This window comes from Larimichthys crocea, chromosome XVI (genome assembly GCF_000972845.2).
Source record: "Larimichthys crocea isolate SSNF chromosome XVI, L_crocea_2.0, whole genome shotgun sequence".
Taxonomy (NCBI): domain Eukaryota; kingdom Metazoa; phylum Chordata; class Actinopteri; family Sciaenidae; genus Larimichthys; species Larimichthys crocea.
The window spans coordinates 10,630,424-10,653,784 of record NC_040026.1 but is presented as its reverse complement, the minus strand read 5'-3'; the positions used below and the strand labels follow the sequence as shown (position 1 = coordinate 10,653,784).

Here is a 23,361-nt window from a genome sequence, read left to right as displayed (position 1 = left end):
AAATTCACAATGACTGAAAAAAAAAGATAACAAGTTAATTAGTGCTGCAAACCACGGGCAACCTCACAGAAGTCCTACAACTGTGAGTGTTTTGAATGTGGCTCCAAAGCCAATTAGTGCTCTTAAAAATGTTTCAAGGCTGTTTTACACAATACTTGTGTAACATCTTCTATATTTTTGTCCTACAGGGTCAACATTTGCGAGGAGCTCACATCTGTCCAACTGTCCTACAGAATATCTCAAACACAGCAAAAGTTAATCTAGGGTAGAAGTTAGTCAGATTTTGGGAAATACTCGTCTTTGCTTTCTTTTCAGTCTTTATGTTAAGCTAAGCTAAACGGCTGCTGACTGTAATGTACAGTGTATGTATATTTAATGTACAGATATATGAGTGTGGTATCAATCTTCTCACTGAGGTAGTTATTTCCTGAAATGTCGACCTATTCCTTTAAACTCAGCGGGTTAATGAGGGCATTAAAATGAAATGTCACAATGTTTTCAGATACAACCGGTCACATTTTGACAAAGCCTGGAGGGTTCATGCATTTTATCTCTTAAAAAAAAAGACAAAAGGTGATCGGCCTGAGGAGATATTGTAATTAAAGGTCAACATAAAAGGTCATTACTGCCACTACACTGTTCATATTTTGATAAAACTGAGAAATTACACATCTTGTTGCTATGGCCTGAGGTGAGCAATTTTGTAGAGCTGAAACATCATTTAGTGTCATGATCAGGTCAAAGTACAATTTCTTTTCACTGCTTAAATGTATGACCAATACCTGCAACACTAATGTTAAGTCCTAATTAGCAAACTGTAGGAAGCTAACATGCTAAACTAAGATGGTGAACATTGCACATTGCCTAACATCAGCGCATTAGCTTTGTCATTGTGCTTACGTTAGCACACTTTTGTTAGCATTTAGCTCCAGCGTAGACCCAAGAAATGTCAAAAATACATCTTCTCAAACCTAAATATAAGCTTTCTTTGTCTTCTATGATAGTAAACTAAATATTTTTGGGGTGGTTTGAACTGTTGTCTGAGTAAACTAAATATTTTTGGGGTGGTTTGAACTGTTGTCTGGACAAAAAAGCTATCTGAATATATCATTTTGTGACACAAACGAAGCCAATGATGTTATTCGAGAAAATAATCAGCAGATTATAGAAAATCATTAGTTACAGGCCTAATATTTGGATTCTGCTTTGTCTTTTGAACACGTTGCTCGATGGTGAGCCAGCAGCAGAAAGCTCCATGTACTACATTTGCCCGAGGCATGCATTAGCTAATGGAGATATCTACTGGCTGCAACAACATGCATGATTACAATCTTGATTCATTACAAACCCAATGAAAAGCAGAGGATGCTCCCTTTAACAAAAGCCTAACACCATTAATGGCAAAAGCATTTCCATTATCCTCCAATCCAGGTCCATCTTACTGGTTTTACTGTAATATATGTCTTTCAAACCACATTTGATAACAGAGAGGACCTATAAAACCAGTTCAAACGTCCCTGTTCCAGTGGATAATCTTATTGAGTAGGGCGGGCTCCTCCACAGAGGTGGTCTACCAATTATATTATTAACACACTTTCCCCTGTGACCTTCTGTGAGTCACTCAGGAAATGAGTTTAGGGTCTTCAACAAGCACAGAAGGAGTCATGGGGGCCAAACTGATCAAACCAAACATAGCCACGCTTGAATGATAATCTACTAAAATCAATTACGGTGTGATTCATTGCTTCAGAGCAAACAATAGACCTTGTGAGGGTCATATCGTTCAATATCGGGAGTAGCTGTAGGTGATTTCAACTTGTGTGTGAGCTAAATGTGCAAACTAGACTCAAAGCTCATTTTCACCTCAGCGACTTCGAAAAGAAATCTGCTATATGAAAGCTGGGATGGGTTGAGCGGGTGCAAAAGGTTTAAACTCCAACATGTGCAGCAAAGAACAAGAGGATCCAGTAATTTTCCTCCTAAAACAAAATCCCTCAAAATCTACTTTCAGGAATAAATCCCCTGCTGCTCTTCACACCCAAAACTAACAACTGTCCCTCTCCATCCACTGAAACCAGAGGCTTTGATGGCATTTAGACTAATGCTGGAATGCTTTGGCACACATAAAGTCCACACAGCCAGCATGAACCTTTAGTTGCATAACTTATTTTTTAAGAAAAAGAATCCAGATTTCCAGGACTTGAAAACTAGGGCTGCAACTGATGATTATTTCCATGGTGAATACATCTGTTGACCATTTTTCTAGGATAAACGATTAGTTGTTGGGTCCATAAAATGTCAGAAAATAGTTAAAAATGTTCCTCTCTGTTTATCAGCGTCCTCATAAAATTGTTGTTTTGTCCACAACCCAAAGGTGACAGAGGTTTTGGACATTTTAATATAACAATTAATATCACTTAATATATGTCTCAAAACAATGTATTGTTTTTTGAATATTGTTGCAGATTAATTAATTAACCAACCAAGAGTTGCAGTTCTATTGCAAACTCATCCAAGGACCAGTATCCATACAAGTTGCAAGCTACTCAGAGCACATGGCACTCCGAGTGAAAATCCCACGCTCACTTAACACTGGCTACAGTCCCAGTTTTCACTGACTCGTGTGAGTGAGAGGGGATTTGTCCAGATCTACTGGCTTTAGTCTAGTGACCCGCTCTAATGTCTTTTAAAGTGGGTGAACTTTAAAAAAAAGATAACCCTGTTACCCTGGCTGGCCCTGCAGCACAGTGAGACACATACAAAGAAGCGGGGAAGGAAGGGAAACTTCCTCTGGATCTAGATTCTAATTTAAAACCCATTGCTCCCAATCCCTTGAACTATAGACGATGACATGCTCTGCCTTAAAGCCCGGGTCATGCATTCATACAGACAGACAGGCAGACGTGTGGATAGAATTGCACATGAGTACATACACACCAAGGCCAGCTGGCTCTAATCCCACACACTCGCCTTCCCCACCACTCTTTAAGCCCAATACGAGTCTGGTAGGGCGGAAGTGCGATGTATGACAACATATGCACAGATGTTGCCGCCGACCGGCCGCTGCTTGCCTTTAGCCTACTTTGCATCAGTGATGCTGGACAAAACAATGCGACAGTGTAACAGCAGAGTCTGGTGTAGCTGTCTCTAGAGACACTTTGGCTCTGAGCCACAAAGCAGGAATGCTGGGACATCAGCACGGACAACAATGTGAGGACAAGCAGGTTATGATACAGATGGTGAAAGGTCATGCACACAGGGGTCGACATGCATGTGCAAAAAGCATGATACCTTGTAGCAATAGTGAAATGTGACCAGCCCAGACATGTAACATGTAAGACAAAGAGAGCAGAACGGTGTGGACATTTGAGACTGCAGAGATTACGGCTAAAAAGATAGAAGGTGAATTTCAAGGATGTGATGTGAGAGGCCATTGAAAGAAATGCTGAATGAGCGATTACCCTGAAAGAGATTAGGTCAGGAGTTCAGGACTTTAAAGAACATCTTGTATTTAATGAGGAAAACAACTAAACCTTTTCATTTGATTCTTGTATCCATTCAAATCTATTTATCTAAAGTATTCATCTGCAAGACTTGAGATGTAATATTGTCTATGCTTGTTCAGTCATGATGGCTACAGCTCTGAATGAATCTACTTCCTCTTCATGTTTTTATTTTTTCTTCAAACTGCTGCCGCTGCTAAAAGTGTAAAGTTAGGGCAACGGCCACTGATTATTTTTCATGATTGTGTCATTTGCAGATTATGTTCTCTATTAAATGGCAGAAAATAGTTTAAAATCATAGTTTTCACAATCACAATGTCCTGAAGCCTGAATCCTGAAGTTTCCAAAGAGCTTTATTGGTGCAAAAAATAAAGATCATAACATTACTATCACATATAATATAGAATATTTATTTGAAGATAATAAATTAACTGACTAGTCACTGTAGCTCCACATCAAATTTAGCACTTATGACATCATGGCATAAGACGTTTTTTAAATAATTTCTTAATTTGCACACAACACAGAGAGAAACAGACAAAAGCAGGAGAAAGGACAGACCTACCATACAGTAATCAATTAAAACAGAAAAACACAGAAGCTTGTGTTTATGCTGAATCGTTATTATGCTAAATTAATTAGGTACAGGGAGAAACAAGAGTATTCCCATGTCTATTCCTACACACAAGTAGTACATTTTGTCTTGAACAGGCTGTTCAAACAGTTTGAAATCTTGATACATTTTTCTCATTTATGTTGTGCGTGTCTGACATTATTACAGTCCACAGTGCTGCAGCTTGTCCAGTAACAATTCAGTCAGAGCCGATGCGTGAGAAGCGAGATTTAGGGATCTAATATGGCTTCTAGTTTTAACTACCACGGGGGTCACAAGGAGAATCTGGGGCTCTGGGAGCTGAAGAGCCCTCATGCTGATTGCTTTAGTTAATCTGCAGTTTTTGGGGAGGGACCCCTTTGCTGTGAGGAGCATTTGTGCAAGTATGTGGCTGCATACGAGGTGGTCTGCGCGCGATGTCCTCTTTATGTCACACATCTGCTCGGCATCAGCACTATGTCAACATTTCATTCGATGAACGCCGCTTGCAGAATCTGAGGGGGGTTTCTACTGCCATATGCTTGCGGCCAAAATAACCATAATCTGATGATTTGATCAGCCTGAGAATGAATTAAATGGACGCGTTTTTTCTGGCATCTTGGCAGGATGAGGGGCTTTCGCTGACTGAGTGCAGTCCAAGTAGCTCCCTGTTCACCCACTGCGGATCTCACATGATCATCCAAGTTTAAGAGAATTTGGACTGAAGCTGTAAAACGTCTGTTAATACCTTTCACTTTTATTCTCTCATGGTGCTTGAATATATAAAATTCAACCTAAAGAGACTGTATAGCGGTGTTACAGACAGTCTTCTCTTCTATTTACAGACAACTCACAATACTTCCAATCACTCTGGACTACAATACAATTAAAGCCGCATCCACACAGTGTCAGAGGAATGGGAAGGGCAGGAAAACCTCCTGTTATTCTGATTTGGGAGCAGCGTCCAGGATTAGCACCCACCACTTGCCAAATGAGAGTAAAAATATACTTTGGCAAAGAAAATAAACCAGGTCAGCCGCTATTGGCGGGTCACTGAAAAAGGACCTACTTGAAGTTGTGTTTCACACTCAAAAGGGGGCGAGGAGACTTTTTAATGACTTATACACCTTTGGTAGACTAAAAAAGTACGTTTTGGATCCTGTTTGGGAGTGCATGGTTACTCATACAGCTAACTTTGAAGTCACACCAATAAGTCATCTGCTTTTCTAGAGAGTTGGAGTGGTTCAAGTGAAACCAGACACAAGCCAACTGTTCACAGATCAGTTGTTATAATACACTCAAATTTAACTGCCAGCAGACGCTTGTTGACACTTGTATAATTCTTATTACCAAGTGAGAGACATTGTCCCTCTCTAACTCTGAATTACATGATGCTGGCTGCGGTGATTTTCTTCCCCACTTAGTTTATTATACACTCTAAACAATATGTTTATGCCAGTCCACCACTTTGGACGAGAATAAAATATCTCAACAACTCCTGGATAGATTTGGTGTAAATTTTTAGGCCACCCCGTGGATGAATTGTAACAAAACATTTGCCTACTTCCATGGTAACTCGCTCAGCTAAGATGGTGAACATGATACTGAACAATATATTTGCAGATGGCATCATCATTATGAGCCTGTTAGCCTGCTAACTTTAGTATTCAGTTCAAAGTACAAACCTCATATGGCTGCTCGCATGGCTGTAGACTCAGTCTTGTTTGTAGCATTTCCTGTCTTCTAATAAAATTACTCAGCAACAATCCTGGTCTCGACAAACAAGAATGTAACACATGGATGTGCCGATAAATTTTGAGAGGCGTCGTATTTCTGAGGCATTATTTCCTGACAGGCGCTGCTGTTCCTTCCTGCGGCTGTCAGGTGATTGACGGGGAACAAAATGAATGTAACACTTCATCTGATATGAACACGCTCACCTCCCTTATTGTGATAGATATCTAGCTTGGGAGCAATTTTGCAATCTGCATTGGGTGCTTTTCATTCTATACACAACAATGAATGAGAGGAAATGAGTTTTGATATCTCCAATGATGTTGAGCAGATACGCACGGAGACACAGAGAGAGTCCACCTGGATGATTGGCACTAACTTCAAACCTCTGTTGAGCAGGATTTGTACCTCTGCGTCGGCCTCCATCCCACTTGGAGGTTCAGGATGTCCCTGTGATGGTTGTGTGCCTGCCTGCAAAAACACTGACTTTGGCAGACCACCCTGATCCCAACTCACGATGAGACCAACAGAAACCACCCACAAAGTTTAGATAACAGGTCTGTCTTGGCGTTGGCTCTAAGTTCACTACTGTTCCCTATAGATGGATCTTGTTAAACTGTCCCATGGCTACCTGCTGGATCAAAGACTTTCCAATAAAAAGCAGCTCTGTCCTCACCGTGTCTATTTGAAACAGAACAGAAGAGAAAACATACACTGGAGCGTACAAAAAAGGCCAGGAAATGAAATGAAAAAATGCCAGGACGTGTCATTAAGGTGAGAACGAGCTGGGCGTTGGTGTGGTTCTCCGTTTCTATTAAGCCAGAAGCCAAAAAACACACATCTACCATCCAGCCTCTCCCTCCCCCCTTCATCCTGTCTGTATGGTCAGCTGGACCCTGTTTTCTCTTAACCCTCCTTTCACCAAAATGAGGCGTGGATTACTCGAACACTGATGCCCTTAATGTTGTCTGTGTTCCTTCGCAACTCCTGTTCATTTAATTTGCCGTTCCTTTTGTCTCCCATCTGCTCTCCGTCTCGCACTTAAAGGGCTTTCCCTCTCGACAGCTCCGAGCCATAATTTCAGGCAAAGAGTACCTCTATTCACAACAGCAGAAATGTTGCCTCGCTGACAAACCACTACGATGTCTTGTCTCCCACACACACTCACACACAAACTACCATGGTGATGGGAACATGTCAGGAAGCCTCCCCAGTCTCTCCCCTAATCAGGTCCATATGTAGTCTTCTCTCTCTCAACACTTAAATAGTGCAGTTTGTTACAAGCTCAATCCCTGCACATCACGCGCCAGCACTGTCTGTGTTGGTGTATTTGCCTTGTTGCATGTGGTATAATGTACTGTTTGTTTAATCTTCTAATGTTGTGCCACAAAACCCATAATCTTGGCAGTCAAAATGAATTTCTGTTCTCTCCAAATCATCCCATAAGCCTTTCAACAACACAGCCAGTCTGTCGGGTCAACCAATGAGATTGCGAAGAGAAGATTTTAACACATTTTTTGGCACCTGTGTGGACACACATAAGAGACACATTTTGTCTAAACAGTTGCAGACATTCATTTCAAGCTACTGAGGAGACTTGGAAGTGGTGAATTCAATCCAGCTCAATGTTTTTATTGGAGAATGTTTTCTGCAGCCAGGTGGATGAAACAGATGAAAAGTATGAGAGGCATTCACTTAAAAGACTGACTTTTATTAAGTGCTAAAGCACTTATATGGTATTTTTTTAATGGAATATGGAATTTTGCTTTCATGCTAAAGGTTAGTTAAAAAGGTCTGTGCAACTCTCATGTCTACACTGTAATTAAGCTACAACCAACTACAGTCCATCACATAACCCACTGTAAAACTCATGATGAATGATGATGAATATGGGTCTAAATATGGGAAACAGTTACCGACTTGTAGCTTCATTTTTAACGCACAGACATGAAAGTGGTCTTCTTGTCAAGACAGCAAATAGACATATTTCACAAAAATGTCAAACTATTTTTTTTAACTACTGATGTCTGGCCAAGTGTGGAATTGATTCAATCTAGTAGCTGAAAATTTCATGTATTCTTTTTCAAACCACACACTTCCCCTTTCTATACAAAATTCATATTTGAGGGAAAACACAGAAAAATATTGATAATACAAATATCTGTATATGTAGCTCAGTTATATTACACATCGAAGGGCAGAGTTTACTGCAAGTTTCTGTGATGCCCATCATGACTTCCCAAATTTTGTCTAATTTTGTCTGATCAATAGTCCAGTACCCAAAAATGTTTAGTTTACTATCACAGAAGACTAACAAGCCCAGAAAACATCACATTTGAGGGGCTGAAACTAGTTTATCTTTTGTCTTTTTTTTGCCTTAAAACTCAAACACTTAACTTAAAATAGCCGCTAACTAATTTTCTATCAATAAACTCAGAGACCAGTAGTTTCACATGCAGGACGTCTACAGGGTGCCAAGAACATGCGGATGTAGAGAGCTCTGTTCTGCTGCTGTCGTTCAGCACCAACTACTCGCCCCTTAAGGCGAAGTATAACTAGAGAGTGGTTACAACCCGCCTCAAGTGACTCTGATGTCCTCCCACACACTCACCCTACAGCCACAACAAAGACCGTACCCATATCACACCAACTTCCCCTTCTTACTGGATAATCCCCCTCAGAAATACAGTTCTAGACGCCAAGGAATCACGTATGTTGATTCAGGTTTTTTTTAAAGCCACCTTAGCTTGGGTTTCATGCCTGCTGGGGTGAATGTGATATGAAATGACTGCATCCAGTCAGATGTCCATTAAGTTTGAGGAGATGATTGCACAAAATGCCAGGGAAGAAAGACAGGCACCATTTTTCTTTCTAATGGAGAGATTTCGTTGCAAGCGAAGACCAATCAGAAAACCAAGGTGTGTGTTTAGGATACCGCCATGTGTGCACCATTAAAGGGACCATATAGTGAAAGCAGCGGAGCCAGAGTCAGATACTATTTGTTATTTTAACACGCACTTACACATTCAGTCCAAAGAGAATAGAAGAATTGAAGGAAAAGACTTTGCCATTCAACTTTTCCCACGGTCAGACAGACAGAAGCGTGTTGAATGACACAGTTGGGGTTATCACGCCACTTACACAGGAAATATGGTCAAGGAAACCTCACAGGACCTCATAAACAAACATTTTAGCACTTTTTGTGGCGTCCTAACCTTCAAACACAAGACAGAAGAAGCAAGTCAACAGACTTTTTTTTTCCAGGCGAAAGGAATTTTTAAAAGGTAAATCTATTAATTCCAGATCCCAAAAAACTGCCGTTTACTCAGCGCATATTAATCCCGCCAAAAAGCTGCCATAAAGAAGAGAAAATACAAGAAAGCCAAGTGTTAAAATTCATTGCCTCCATTCAGCCGTTCAGCAAACAGCTTTCCAGCCAATTTCTGCTTCTGTGTTCTTTCCACTTCTCCATCCAGCTATACTATGATGCTAAAAACAGACACATGAGTAACAAAAACACTTAAGATTTCAAGGCTGTTGCTGATTTCCATCCATTTTGAGGCCAGGCCCTGTCTGCTCTGTGGCATGTAAACTGAGTGGAGAAGCGCCAGCTCTGATTAGTGAGCGCAGTAAACATATACTAATGAATCCCATGCTATAGCTGAGTGCCGCAAATAGTTTTATCCAGTGTGTAGCTAAGTTTAGCTAAGAAATATGTGCAGGTCCCATTGTTTCAGCAACACCATTATTCCACCACCGGTCCAGGATACCTCCCTGATCTGATGGGCCTCACTGTCATATCCAAACTTAAACCATCAGTGTCTTTTCTATATTTATCTTGAGAGGACTTTTTCTCCCATCTGCACGGGGAGCATACCTCTCAAAAGCATTCCTGCTAGAGTTGCTGTGCCGAACTTTTTTTATTTAACAGCTTAGATCTGCATTGTTTGAGAGCGACGAGCTGTAAACACAATACTGACATATTATCACCTCATAAAGCTAGATATGCAGAGCATGTTAGCCAACAGTGCCGTGCAGAAAAACGGCAACAATAGCATTCATTTGACAAATTAAGTCCAATATTCCCTCTCCTTTTAGCCCATTAGTTTCAATTTCAACCGCGTCCTGAGGGAACTATTTGCTTGGTGGTAGGTAGCAGGTAGCTTACATCATCTTTTTTTCTTTGCTCTAACCAAACCAAAACAATGAGTTAAAAGGTGTTAAAATGAGCTACGAGAAACTGCAGAATTGCTTATCCTCTGCGGGTTTGTCAGTACGAGCAACACCTTTCACATTACATGTAGTCATTTGATCAATTGTTATTATAAAAGTATTGACTGTAGCAGCTTTAATAAACACTTTCTACAAAAAGGGCCTCTCAGTTCAAGGAAGCATCACTGCCCCTCCCTCAGCGTGGGGGCCCGGAGTAATCAGTAACTCTGATCATCAGCACAGTTCCACACATATTGTTTGAGCTTCACGAGAGGTGGATTGTGGGACTCTTAGCACGTTTATGAGCCATTTATTAATCCTTAAGACTATCACGACATCTGTTGGCTCTTTTCTCTGTTGTTCTCTGATTGGTTCACTGGTGCAGAACAAATTACAGCCCCAATTCTGAACACATGTACGGTTTGCATGCATACTGCACACGCAGGCGTGAGAACACGTTCCCCAATGTTCACCCAAGGATCATGTTCACATTTGTTTGCATGCAATAAAGCAGAGCTATAAATTGGATGGAGTCCAAAGTTGAGTTGAAAGGTCCCAATAAATGGCTCAGACATCATAAGTTTAGTCCATAGTCTTATGACTGTTACATAAATAAATGTAAATTATTGTTATTTTGTTATTTTTCATGATCTACTTGATACAAATATTGAAGGTTCTGATTCAAAACTAAGAATGTGATTGCTGAAAATGAAATGGCACCTTTTGTTCGAGGACGTATCACCCTTGATGAAAGTGTAACTCTGCTGTGAGTGACTGCTGGAGACAAATTTAGCACTAAGTGCCTGTATGTGACACCAACGTATTGAGGTGTGCATGTGAACAATGTTAAGTGATGTGCGCAAGGTGGCAGGAGGCAGCGAGAGTGTGAGTGATGAGCGAACGAAAGCTTTTAATTACTTTAACATTTATGGTAAGTTATTTTAGTACACTACACAGTGCCGCACATTATCTCTCTGGCTGCGTCGTATGTTTCCAGTTTGATTTCAGTGAGCGCGTCCTCTACTGCTCTCTGACATCCTGTCACATGATTCAGTGACCGGTATCTCTTTGACTGGCCTCATACATGGTGGGTGCACCAGTGGAGCATGTGATTATCTCGTTTAATGAGACATTCATGGTAAGTCTACGTGGATTAAGTAACAAAGAGAAACAACATATAGACCACTAAAACGTCTGAAACACACAAACAAAATAAATGATACTGTTTGAGCAAAGTTGACTTGAAGTGTCCAAATTATAAAAGGTTCTTCCCTCTCCTGGATCATGAATATGCTCAGTTAATATATGCATAATTTAATATATGTTGTGTACAATTTCTGGACAATATGGCACTAAAGGGCACCAAAATCCACTTGCAACCATGCATATATACAGCAAATGAGTAGCATAGGAACAGCAAAGGAACAGTTACAGGATCTGCTACTACACCATAGGCCATGTCCCTCTTAAGATCAATGAAATAGGTCGTAAGTGGCTCTTTCCCACTTCCACTCAAAGTCAGTGCAAAGCTTTCTGGTGGAAGAAACTAAGTGGAAGTCCAGATGAGGGTCTTTACAGTTTAACTGCCAAACTGTTATCATCTTATAGCCACTTGTTTACATTACACCGGCTTGAAGGCCTTGAGACCACAAGGCAGTCTGGATTATCTTAGCAGAGGCACGCTGCATGTGTGTTTCACCAGTATCATATAATAACTGATAAGAGCCTCCGAGCTGCAACCCCCATGTAGACCGGGTTTGGACATGCAGCTGCACTGGTTCAGTTTGAGGAGATGTGTGGCACTAAATACTCTTAGATCTGTTTATTTATACCTTCCATGATTGCTTTAATATTCATTATTTGATAGCTTAGTGTGACTTTATTATAATTAACCTAGAGAAAGAGCATCACTATAGTTACTCTCTTACTTTTATAACCTTACTGTCTCTAAAAGTACTTCCTCTTTTTATATCCATCTACACTGCTTAGTGCATTCACGACTATAATAATCTAATATTTCTATATATAATCTATATTTTGCACATATTGGAGCATTTGTCTACAGTGTTTTCTTTATTTTTGTTAAAGGTTGTAGATCCTCCCATAGGTCTACCCTTCATATGGAAGGCTGCCACTCACCTATCTTATCAGTTTCCACCAGTTTAGACCCTTCAAACACCAAGATAGTGTGGAGCAACTTCAAAGCCTTACAGCAAGACATCAAACAGATGGAAAAAGGTGCATGCACTGCTTTTCTTTCTCTGTGTAGCATGACTTCAGCGTTTCTAAACATGTTTCTGGGCAGCCAGACTCTGTCTCATCTGCGGAATGCTCCTTTATTGCCAGGTTTTTAAATCATGACAACCGACCCTGGTTGATTTTCTAGATATATCTGCAGAGGAAATAAATAAATACCTCCGTGTCCCCTGACTCACACACATCCATCCATGCCGTCCACCCATCCCTGATGACGGGGAGAGGAAACACCAACGTGGGGAGAGGAAAAAACAGCCTTACCATGATTGTCTTCATCCATATCGATTGAAGCAGTGACAGGGCAGTCCAGGAGAAGGTGTGTCCGTCTTGAAGCTCGCCTTAAATGTATTTTGTAGGGTGTTTTTTTTTTGTCTTTTGCTTTTCCCCGCTGACAGACAGTCGTAGCCGGTGTGTTGACTGACAGACGGGTGAAGTGGACTCGAGCGCAGATGTCAGCGGTGAAATGAATGCACAGAAATATTAATAAAAAAGAAGCCTGCAGTCTGTGTGTAAATTAAACCGAGGTCCTTATTGGCTGAAGGGATATTTCAGAGGTGTCTGACCGCAATGTGAGACAGCGGTGTTTCTCCCTCTCTGCTCCATCCTCAGCTGCTCCGTCTGCATTCACATTAGCTACACTGCAACCACGGAGACGTCACCAAGCCCCGCCCCTGCTAACAACACCCCCACACCTACTCACACACACACACACACACACACACACACATAAACTCAAAGTAGCTCATTTAAATATATTGAATCTAAAAATACTTTTATTTGCCTATGAAATACCAAACATGCTACAGTTTCTAATTATGTAATGTGCCCCCAACCCCCCAAAGACGCAGCAAAAGTGCTCCCTTAGATAAAACTTGATGAAGTGCCCTCATTGTACTCTTGCATTGGAGAAAACATTATAAGGGGCCCTCTAGGAAGTCTTTCCAGTGGAGAAAATGTGACAAATACCCTCGACTGTGCCCTTCCAGTGGAGAAAATGAGATGCAATGTCCTTAAGAATGTCCTTCACTGGAGAAAATGTGGTGAAGTACCCACTAAGGTGCCCTTCCACTGGAGAAAACATGAATGGTGCTCTCAAGGGTGGCCTTCCAGTGGAGAAATTGCAACATAGTGACCTCCAGGGTGCCTATCCAGCGGAGTTAACATGACAAAGTACCCTCGACTGTGTCCTTCTAGTGGAGAAAATGCAATGCAGGGTAGCCTCTAGGATGGCCTTCACTGGAGAAAATGTGATAAAGTGCCATTCCATTGGGGAAAACATGATGTGGTTCCCTCTAGGGTGCCCTTCCAGTGGAGAAAATGTGATGCAGGGTGTACAGACTTCCTTCATGCAAGAAAAGGGTGTGGAATTGTTTCACTATAAATGCATCATGACTTTCTGCACCCTGGAGCCCCACTACATGCAGCTGATCCACTTTTTTATTTATTTTCACCCCTGCACCTGCAATCCAATAGGGCACTGGTTCCCAAAGTGGGGGTCGGCTAAAAAATTATGGCTAAAAAATATTTTAGCCATAATTGTAACAAAATATAAAAAAGTAGATACATTTAAAATGAAAGCCTTTTGATTTTCTTTGCCCCTCCTGACCCCTGATGTGATTACGACAGATTAACGACATTAGCGGCAAAAACAACATTAGCTAAGGTCTATTAGCATCATGCTAAACATTAAACATGTAACAAAGACAAATCATCTGACATCTGGGACAGTGGGGGTCGCAAATCACTGGTACAGTTGTTTTGGGGGTCGTGGACTGAAAAGTTTGGGAACCTCTGCAATAGAGGATGTTGTAACTAACCTCCCATACATAAAAAGCTTTACCATTAGCTAATCCACTTTTGGTTTTGGTGAGGTTAATTATTAACCTGCCCATCCTCAGTTTGATTCAGATAACTGCTGTTAAACTGTGGTTGATTTACAGCTTGTCTGACCAATTATGTGGCCGGCCTTAACTGGTTCTATTAGTAATGCTTCTAGAAATGTTGTCATGCTTTAGAATAGAGTAAAAAACCTTCTTTATTAGATGTTTGAAATGATCCATTGTATATTTTGATTGCTCTATTTGTTGCTGTGAATTAAAGATTATCCAATATTTCAGCCAACATTAGCATTAGGTCAAACCTCACCATCAGGTGCTTCCGTAGCTGTACTTTTTCTACTTGTTGTATCCCACAATCTTCTTCAGCCAACACAGATGAAAAAAATTATCTACAACACAAGAATTAATTTATAGTCTCATCTTAGCATTAAGCTCAGAGTACATACGAAAAACTTCATATACATGAGTTATTATTAAACTGTGTTTTTTACATTTTAATTTTAAATCTTTGCACATAATACTTCCTCTTTAAATTTATCAGCTCTCTGAAATATAACCCCACAGTAAATCTTTTGTGGCAGAAAGGCATTGCTGACCATTTATTAATGTTGAGCATTAACTTCAACCATGAACAGTAATATGTGAACATCTGTCTGAATTTCTTACATGGCATTTAAGTGACCATATCAAACCAGTGAGGTACAAAAATTGAATGATGTGTGATATCACAAGACAAAATAATCAATTTCCAACTGTAGAGTAGATCCATGTGCAACTTACAAACTCTCTGTAAAACACTTCCAGCCTGTATTTAGTTACTTTTTAAAGTCAGAGGACAGTCTCCATTTCAGCGGTTAAACCTCTCAATCAATAATGTGAAGGTGAAGTGATAAGAGGAAACATACCCTCGGTTTTATTGCAGATCCAATTGATCCAACTGTTTTACCTCTTACAGTAAAGCTACTTATTCCATGTATATACATTCTAATTAAATCATAATATCCTAAGTATAATCACTTTATATTGTGTCATTCTGTGTATCATTATGATTTACACAGAAGGATTTGCTTTCTCTTGGATTCCGACACATCCGCCCCACCTTCCTTTGCAGTGATGCAGGCATGACGACACCTTTGAATGTTCGTAAGCCAAAGCAATCCAGCTCAGGTACTTCCTGGGCTGTCAGTCTCTGCCCTTATGAGGTCATGATTACTAAGGTTTTTCCAGGGAAGATTCAAAACTCACGCCTGCACCAATGTACTGCAGGGAGGAATATGAAGGCAGGACCCAGTGTGTGGTCCAGTGTTCAGGAAGGGAGTTGTGTTGAGGACTCATTGTGCAACACTACAGGGGGACAAAGGATGAAAGTTACAGAAAAGGAAGTGAGGTGGTCGGCCTGCCCTCTTCGACCCTTACTATATTATGAAATCTGATCTCAAATCTGACGTCACTGCCAGTGGTGGAAGTACATTTTCTAGTACTGTAGTACTGTGAGTACAATTTTGAAGTATATGTACTTACTACTTCCATACTTCAATACTTCAACTTGAAATATTTTACTTTTTACTAGTAAATTAAAAAAAAAAATCACATTTTTTACCATGGACATCAGCTTTGACTGTTCTTCTTTTGTTGGTTTGAATTAGATTCAATTAGATTTCCTTTTGCTCATACAAAGCTTGAACTTCATGAACTTTACTGTAACAACAAGGATGGAAACTGGTACACGACTACAACTACCCCATTATAGTTTCTCATCTGTGGTACAGTTTCAGTACACCTCTCCTGCTTTGGAAGCCCACATGCTGGCAGTACAGCCACGTTGACATGACATACAGATATATGTGTTCATTGTTTCCTACACAGGGAGTGACCTCAGTGTTACTGGAATGAACAAAGCACAGACTAAATTTACACACATTTCCAATAAGCGAAAATATGTTCATGGTGTAATACACTTGAAATGACACATAACTCATAAAGTGTAGCACTGGATATTAATATTAACTCAAAATAATCAGCTTCACACATTGTCTTTTGAAGAATGATCAAATGGGCAAAGAGTCGGACATGGTCTAATTACCTTAAAATATCAATTAGGTCAGGCTCAGAGAGGATTAGTCTTATGATCTGATCACATGCTACTGATAGAAACGCTGCTCTCTCCACAAATATAAGCTCCTCACTTAAATGTTCTACTCCAAATGGAAAATAGCATACTGTAAAAGTCTTTCTTAAAATAGAAAATTAATGGTTTCACATGTATTTTCCCCTCGAAAGCTGTAGGCATAAACAAATACTGACTCCACAGCATTGGTAGTTGCAATTAATTTGTGGCCTGTTCCCATAAATTCCTCCTCACACGCCCTCAAAGGCCCGCCTGCAGCCAAGAACTACACAGGGTGGTTTTCATGTGACGTCTTCATCACCACTCTCCTTTTCTCTAAATTTTCTGCTAGTGTATCTCCTTGACAAGTATACAAAATGTAAAAGGGGGTTTTGTCTGAGGGAAAGTGAATGTCGTCAGTTTTGGGAATAATCCCGTGTTAAGTGCAGATGTCCGGACCAGAACAGGAAGTGGCTCCATTTCCAGCTTCAGTGGAACCAAAAGGGCGGAGTCCAGAAAGAGCTCTCTCCATCCTACAATTCAATTATGCCCCTCTAATCAATGAAACACACAAGTTAATTTATGTGCTGTTCACAATGAGTTTACTGGGATTTTGAACATTTGTCAAAGTGAGGAATCTCTTCTCAAACATCAAGCGTATTACATAGAAACATAGAGTCAGCCTTTTCCTGGCTCAGCTCATTTGATTAATTTTTGACCCGTAAACTTGGCTGACATCATTTTACCATCCCACACTTAAATGTACATATATTTATTTTACCCCATTTACAAGCCAGCAGAACAAATGTTGGATGCATGGATGCACTCTATATTTCACAGGGAAACAGATTCCTATAAGGCAGCATATGTCAACCACATTTAAACATCTCATGTGCAGGGCCAGGGGAGAGAGTGGATGGACTGACCTCGAGCCCTTGTGAGTGGTTTCAGATGATGTGCATGTGCTGCATTCTGATTATAGTATATACACTCTGCATGCATGATGTACAGATTAAAGGGTGAGAGTGATGTGTCACTTGGCTGACATGCCTTTGTTAGGAAAAGTCAAGAGGATAGTGTGGCAAAGATATGATTCTACTCAATTTTATCATGACCCTGTGGACAGAAACATGCTTTAGTTTGCCATGCCTTATGATAGTTTGATATTGTTTTTAGATTTTTTTTGTTGTTTGCTCTGATATGTTTATTATCCCCTTGCAAGTCACCAAATTTAGATAGTATTGTGTAACAGTGGGATTTTGTAGTTTGTAATTTCTCCTCTACTGTGAGTAGCCTCCATAGACCAGAATGCAAGGCAACCACAAGGCATTCGTCTTTCTGACAATGTGTAGACTCATTTATCTACTTGGAAATAAGAGTCACGCTAGGGGCTAAAATCTAAAAGCTAACATGGTCAGAATGGTAAGTAGTTATAATGTTAATTTTATTATTTATATTTTTATTTTATAGGAGTTAGTAAGTAAGTTATTACAATTCAACTTTTAGGGCACCAAATTTAAAAGAAATCCATCCAATTGTTGTAGAGACATTTTTCCCATAAGCTTTTTTTTTTTCCTGCAATGTAGTTTCAGAGCCAATTTCTCTGATGACAGCAGCATACATAGACCAAAATACAATGCAGAAATGAAATATCTCACTTCATCGTCACTGGAAAAAAACATCTGACTGTTACTATCACACAACATGAGTGTCTACTCTCTGGTGGTTGTTGACAGGTTTTCGGGGAAATGTTGGAGACCACAGACCTAGAGGGAGAAAAATGTCATTACAGCTTTGCACACTCTTTATTCTCTCAATCAGCTTCATGAGGTTGTCTCCTGGAAGGGTTTTCCAACAGTGCTGAAGGATACAAGCTGACCACTGCCTACCCTTCACTCTGCAGTCCAACTCATCCTAAACCCCCAAAATTGGGTTTAGTTTAGGTGATTGCGGAAGCCAGGTCATCTAATGCAGCACTTTATCACTCTCCTTCATGGTCAAAGCCCTGTAGGTGTGTTTTGAGTCATTGTTCTCTTGAAAAACAGATGGGATTGCCCATTGCTACAGAATTCTGTAGTAGCCAAGCTGTTTAAATGTGCCTTGAATTTAAAAATAAACTACCAACAGTGTCAAAACATCCCTACACCTTCACAGCTAATCTCCCATGCATCATGGTGGGAACCACACATGCAGATATCATCCATTCACTTTCTCTGCATCTCACAAAAACACAAAAGTTGGAACCAATAATCTCAAATTTGTACTCATCAGACCAAAGCACATATTTCCTTGTGTTTCTTGTCCCAAACAATGATCTTCCTGAGTAGTGGTTTCTTTGCAGAAATCTCACAATGAAGGCCTATTTCACACAAACAGTCCAAACAGATGAAGTTGAGATGTATCTGCTACATGAACTCTGTGAAGCATTTATGTGGGCTCTAATCTAATGTATTGTTAAATTGGGAATACCTCTTCAGTGCGGCAGTCAGGCTTTTTATCTGCCCTCCAAACAGACTCATTCAAAATTTTGTGCCATGAACTTTTGTTGCACTCATCAAGGAAATGACCCTGTGCTGCATGAAACCGGATTCATCCAGTGCATCTCTTGGCTGCAGTGGTACAGCAGTAACATTTCAAGCAAGTAACATGCCTCCTGACCCATGCTGTTATAATGAGGTGAATGTTGAATGTACAGCTTCATCTGTATTAGAGTCTGATTTATTTTGACTGAGACATGCTGATTGTTCAGTATCTACTAGGTCTTACAATATGTCTGTTCGGCCAAGTTAAAGCAGTACATGCTGCATTTATCTTGTTTGTGTTTAGCAATGAGACTACATTTGATTTAACGCCTTTTGTGTGTCACAGAGGACCGTCTACTGCTGGTAATTCAGGGTGCTTTCCAAAGCATAACTCAGACATAATGTCTTATAATTGTATGTATAAATACTCAAAGCTGGGATTCGAGTGAATAGTTCATTTGTGTTGGGTGTCTTAGGAATTCCTGGATCCTGTGAAAACTGTCCGCAACAATCCCACACACATTCCTGCTAATGCAAACACACAAGTACTGTGACACACTTCCTTTTTCACAATAGTTGAGAGCATGAAGCTGGCGACGTCTGTGAAGAACGGAAGAGAAACTGGAGAAAGAGAAACATGTAGAAAATGAGAGGGAGGACAAAAGGAAAGACTTGGGACATCTTTCCTGTGCTGCTATTCGGCTGGAAACTTCCCATCACATCCACAACAGCAGCATGTGATTCACCTCACAGCTCTGATTGCAAAAATGACTCATGGCTGATTGTCATCAGAAAAAAAAAAAGACTTTACGAATACATGGTACTAGACACAAGACACAGAAGTCCCCTTTTATGTGATGACTAAAGCTCTGCATAGTAAGGACTTCTTCAAAAGTGTGGTTTATTTTTATTTTTTGCTGCCACTGGCTAATAAACAAGCTGCACAGAGCTGCCTCAAAACCATGAATTAAATGTACATCCTTGTGTCAACATGCAGTCCAATAAGCATCTAGAGGTAGGTCACAGCTTTCAAAGAATAAAAAGGAATTAATTTGGCGGAATTTGTCGAGTTGTGCAGCTTTGCGTGCAGATTTAGCACAGAGGGTGTATTCGATAAAAAGGCCTCCATAGGCGCCAAAATGTTATTCTTTGGTGCAGCTGTGACATTAAAAAACGCTGTTATGAAACTCTATAATCAGATCAGAAATGCACATTTGCTGTGCTCTAATCAGACTTCCTCCTACAGATAAATTCTCTGAAAATCCATCAAATGTCACGGGTTCGTGCTTCTGAATGATTCATAGCATCGTTAGTTATCTACAGGATCTTGTTACCACTGTATGTTGGTTTATATTGATCATATTGGAACAGGAGATAGTGGCGGCAGTGCAAATGCCAAAGCCTCAGCTGGGTACAGCCATCTGCTTTATGCTGAAATGATGAAATCCAGGGAATAACCTGCGAATGCTCTCATCCTTTAGCTTTCACTCCATTAAAATCGTTGACTCTCTCCACATTATGTGATTGCAGACATCCCGTGGACTCTACCATTACGGAGCACATTCTGGCATTTAAGAGTTGATTGCCTGCAGACTGTCAATCTGACTTCTATGCAAATGAGAGCACCATAACTGGGCTCATTAAATCTCGGTGATTATTTAGAAGAGCTAATGGTTAAACATAATGATCCGTCGAAATGACTCTCTGAACTGCAGTTTGAAGGAAGATGCATGTGGACTGAGGGTGACAGGGAAGCAGGAGGAGAGCTGAGCGTGACAGTGCACAATAAAGCCTCACCAACAAAGTTATCTTTAATAGTTGTTCTGGCTTGTTAAAACCTCTTTCCTCCCACTTCTGATGTGAAGCTCTTGCACTAATTCTTCCTCCAAAACCAGGTGGTATAGCAAGATAACACAGAAACACTCCCAACGACAGAACTCCCACATCGGGGTGCATAAACATCCTTGCACAAACTAAACATAGGGAAAAGCCAAGAATATAATCGAAATTTGATCAGATGACTTCATTAATTATGTATCTCTTCCGATGTTTATCGGTGTTACAGAGTGTCAGCTTCAGCAAAGCCAATCCACAAACATGAAATGAGAAAAAAAAGTGTAAACATGCATGATAAAGGAGATCTATCAATCTTATCTCTGCAAGAAAGTGAATTTCTCAAAATGATGAACCTGAAAATGTTGCATATTCGGGCGATATAGTGTTGAAAGCTAAAAGGAAAGATGATAACAGAAGCCAAAACACAGACACACTGCTCTGAAAAGAGGAATTTATCACCAGCATATAAAAAACAGGAGATGGAGCACTGACAAATGCTCATTATTAGCCAATATGACCAATATTTTTTGAAAAGCCAAGGCTGTCAGACTCATTCAAGACATGTTAAATGTTAAAATGTTGTGCAGATTTCCCTTTTAATGTCTTTTCTCAGTTAGACGTCCTAATGTCCCACAGTGTGTCTCCGCTGTGTTTTACAGCCTCCCTGATGTGCAGCGACGGGCCTGTTTATCCTTCATTAATCTCTCTCCTCTGCTTTTACTCCCCTCATTTAATGGTGACGTTTATCCTATTAATGTGTTGTTTGCTGGGAAAATCCCCCAATAACATAATCCAGAGTCAAGGTTACTAATGCGTGTGTGTCCACTGTGTGTGTGTGTGTTTGTGTGCGTGCAGAGATTATGCTACACTGCTTGATTGCCATGGAGTCTGATTAACTGATGGAGATAAAAAACGATAAGAAAGATAATGGTTACTTTAAGCACGAGAGTAAGTATGTAAGCATGTGGTATGTGTGTCTGTTGGGTGTTGCATTTTATATTTTTCCTGTTGGAGGCAGTAAAGATTTGGACAGTATTAGAGACTGTAGTTTTACAATGAAGCTGCAAAATTGTAAAGTGCTGCCCTCTTGTGTCCACAAGCCAAATCTGCAGAGTGATTATTTTGACATTACAAGGAAGAAGCAACTGTTTATGTCAGTGGTTTAAGTATTCAAATCTTTCCGTTTAATTAACTGAAGCATGAGATTAGCATGAGAACACAATAAAGATCTAACATTGCTTGAAAGGACAAAGCTGTATGAATTTGACCAGAAAGCATATTTGTTTGCAAGTAAAGGTATTCATGGCGGCCAATAAAATAGGTTCTTTTGTTGCTCACACATCCAGAGTCAGTTCTGCATTATTAAGTGTTATTCACAATAACCAGTGCTGTAAATAATCAATCAGTTTATTCAAGTGCTGTACTTAAAATGTGAGGAACTGTACTTTACTTGAGTATTTCCACATTTCTGCTTGTACTCAGCTGTAGTTAAGAGAAAACTGTGATATTTTAATCTATATCTATTTGGCAGCCATAGTTACCTGATACTATAGATAATAAATTATCTCCGTCTTGATCAGCCCATCTATGCATCATCAATAATTATTCAGTTATACAAACAGGAGCTATTTTACTTTTGCCCAGTGAAATTACATTTACTCTCGTACAAATTTCAGGTACGTCAATTTTACTTGTGTCTTTTGTTTTCATATCCCTATTTCTGTCCCACTACTTTTTACTCTACTGTATCTATTTGACTGCTTTATAGTTAATTAAACATTAGATTTCTTTTTTTCTTTTTACATACAAAACATACAAAGAGTATATAAGATATGATTCTGTTATAAAGTACTCAACAGTATATGCAAGTACTGCTGAAACGACGTTTATTTATGCAATAACATCTCATGGTTCGAGCTTCTCAAATGTGGGGATTTTCCTGCTTTTCCTTTTTAATTATTTCTTTGGAATTTGACATTTAGTGCTGTTGGTTGGACAAAACCAAGCATGGGTGTAAGATTGTGTGATTGTTTGGCCTCTCCGTTATTGCAACACTTTGTCACTATTTTTCCCTACATTTCTACAAACCCCCAACCAACTTCAACAGTAAAATTATATTTTTTTACATGAATGATGCTATAATGTATAACATTCACAGGGGACATTTAGTACTATTAATACTGATTATACCTGAATACTTTATACAGTAAATCATACAAGACTTTTACGGTGGTGTGGTTGTACTTTTATTAAGTATCTCACTACTTCCCTTCTTTTATACTTTAACTACACTTTTGAAGTTGCTGCACATTATTTAACTGAAAATATGATCTTTTATACACACACACACACACACACACACACACACACACATATATATATATATATATGTGTGTGTGTGTATAAAAGATCATATTTTCAGTTAAATAATGTGCAGCAATATAGGAATATATTGTTCTTAATAGATGGTTACTTGTTTACATATGTTGTTTTTGTTTGTTTGTTTGCATACTGGAGTATTGTAACAAAAATAATTTCCCCCTGGGATTCTTAAAGTATTTCTGATTCTGATACATTTTACTGTTATTTATTATTATTATTTATTTAGATTTACTGTTCTTGTGTGCTTTCACAATAGTAAGATATGCATACAGTTTACTCAGACAGAGGGTGTTTCCTCCGGCACTGGTTACCTGATCCCCGTCCCCCACTCCCAGTGTTGAGGTGGCATGTTCCCGGGAGCACCGGTAGGTGTCGCGGT

General features: G+C 39.8%; 1 protein-coding gene across 1 annotated transcript in view; it reads right to left on the bottom strand.

Moving 5' to 3' along the window:
* The window catches only part of LOC104918061 (cytohesin-3), a 32,920-nt gene extending 19,978 nt beyond the window's left edge, over nucleotides 1-12,942 (bottom strand). The window contains exon 1 of the mRNA XM_027289219.1: nucleotides 12,559-12,942. Coding sequence (XP_027145020.1) covers nucleotides 12,559-12,577 — 19 coding nt within the window. The 5' untranslated portion in view covers nucleotides 12,578-12,942. The remainder of the gene's footprint in view (nucleotides 1-12,558) is intronic.
* Nucleotides 12,943-23,361: the final 10,419 nt, after the last annotated feature.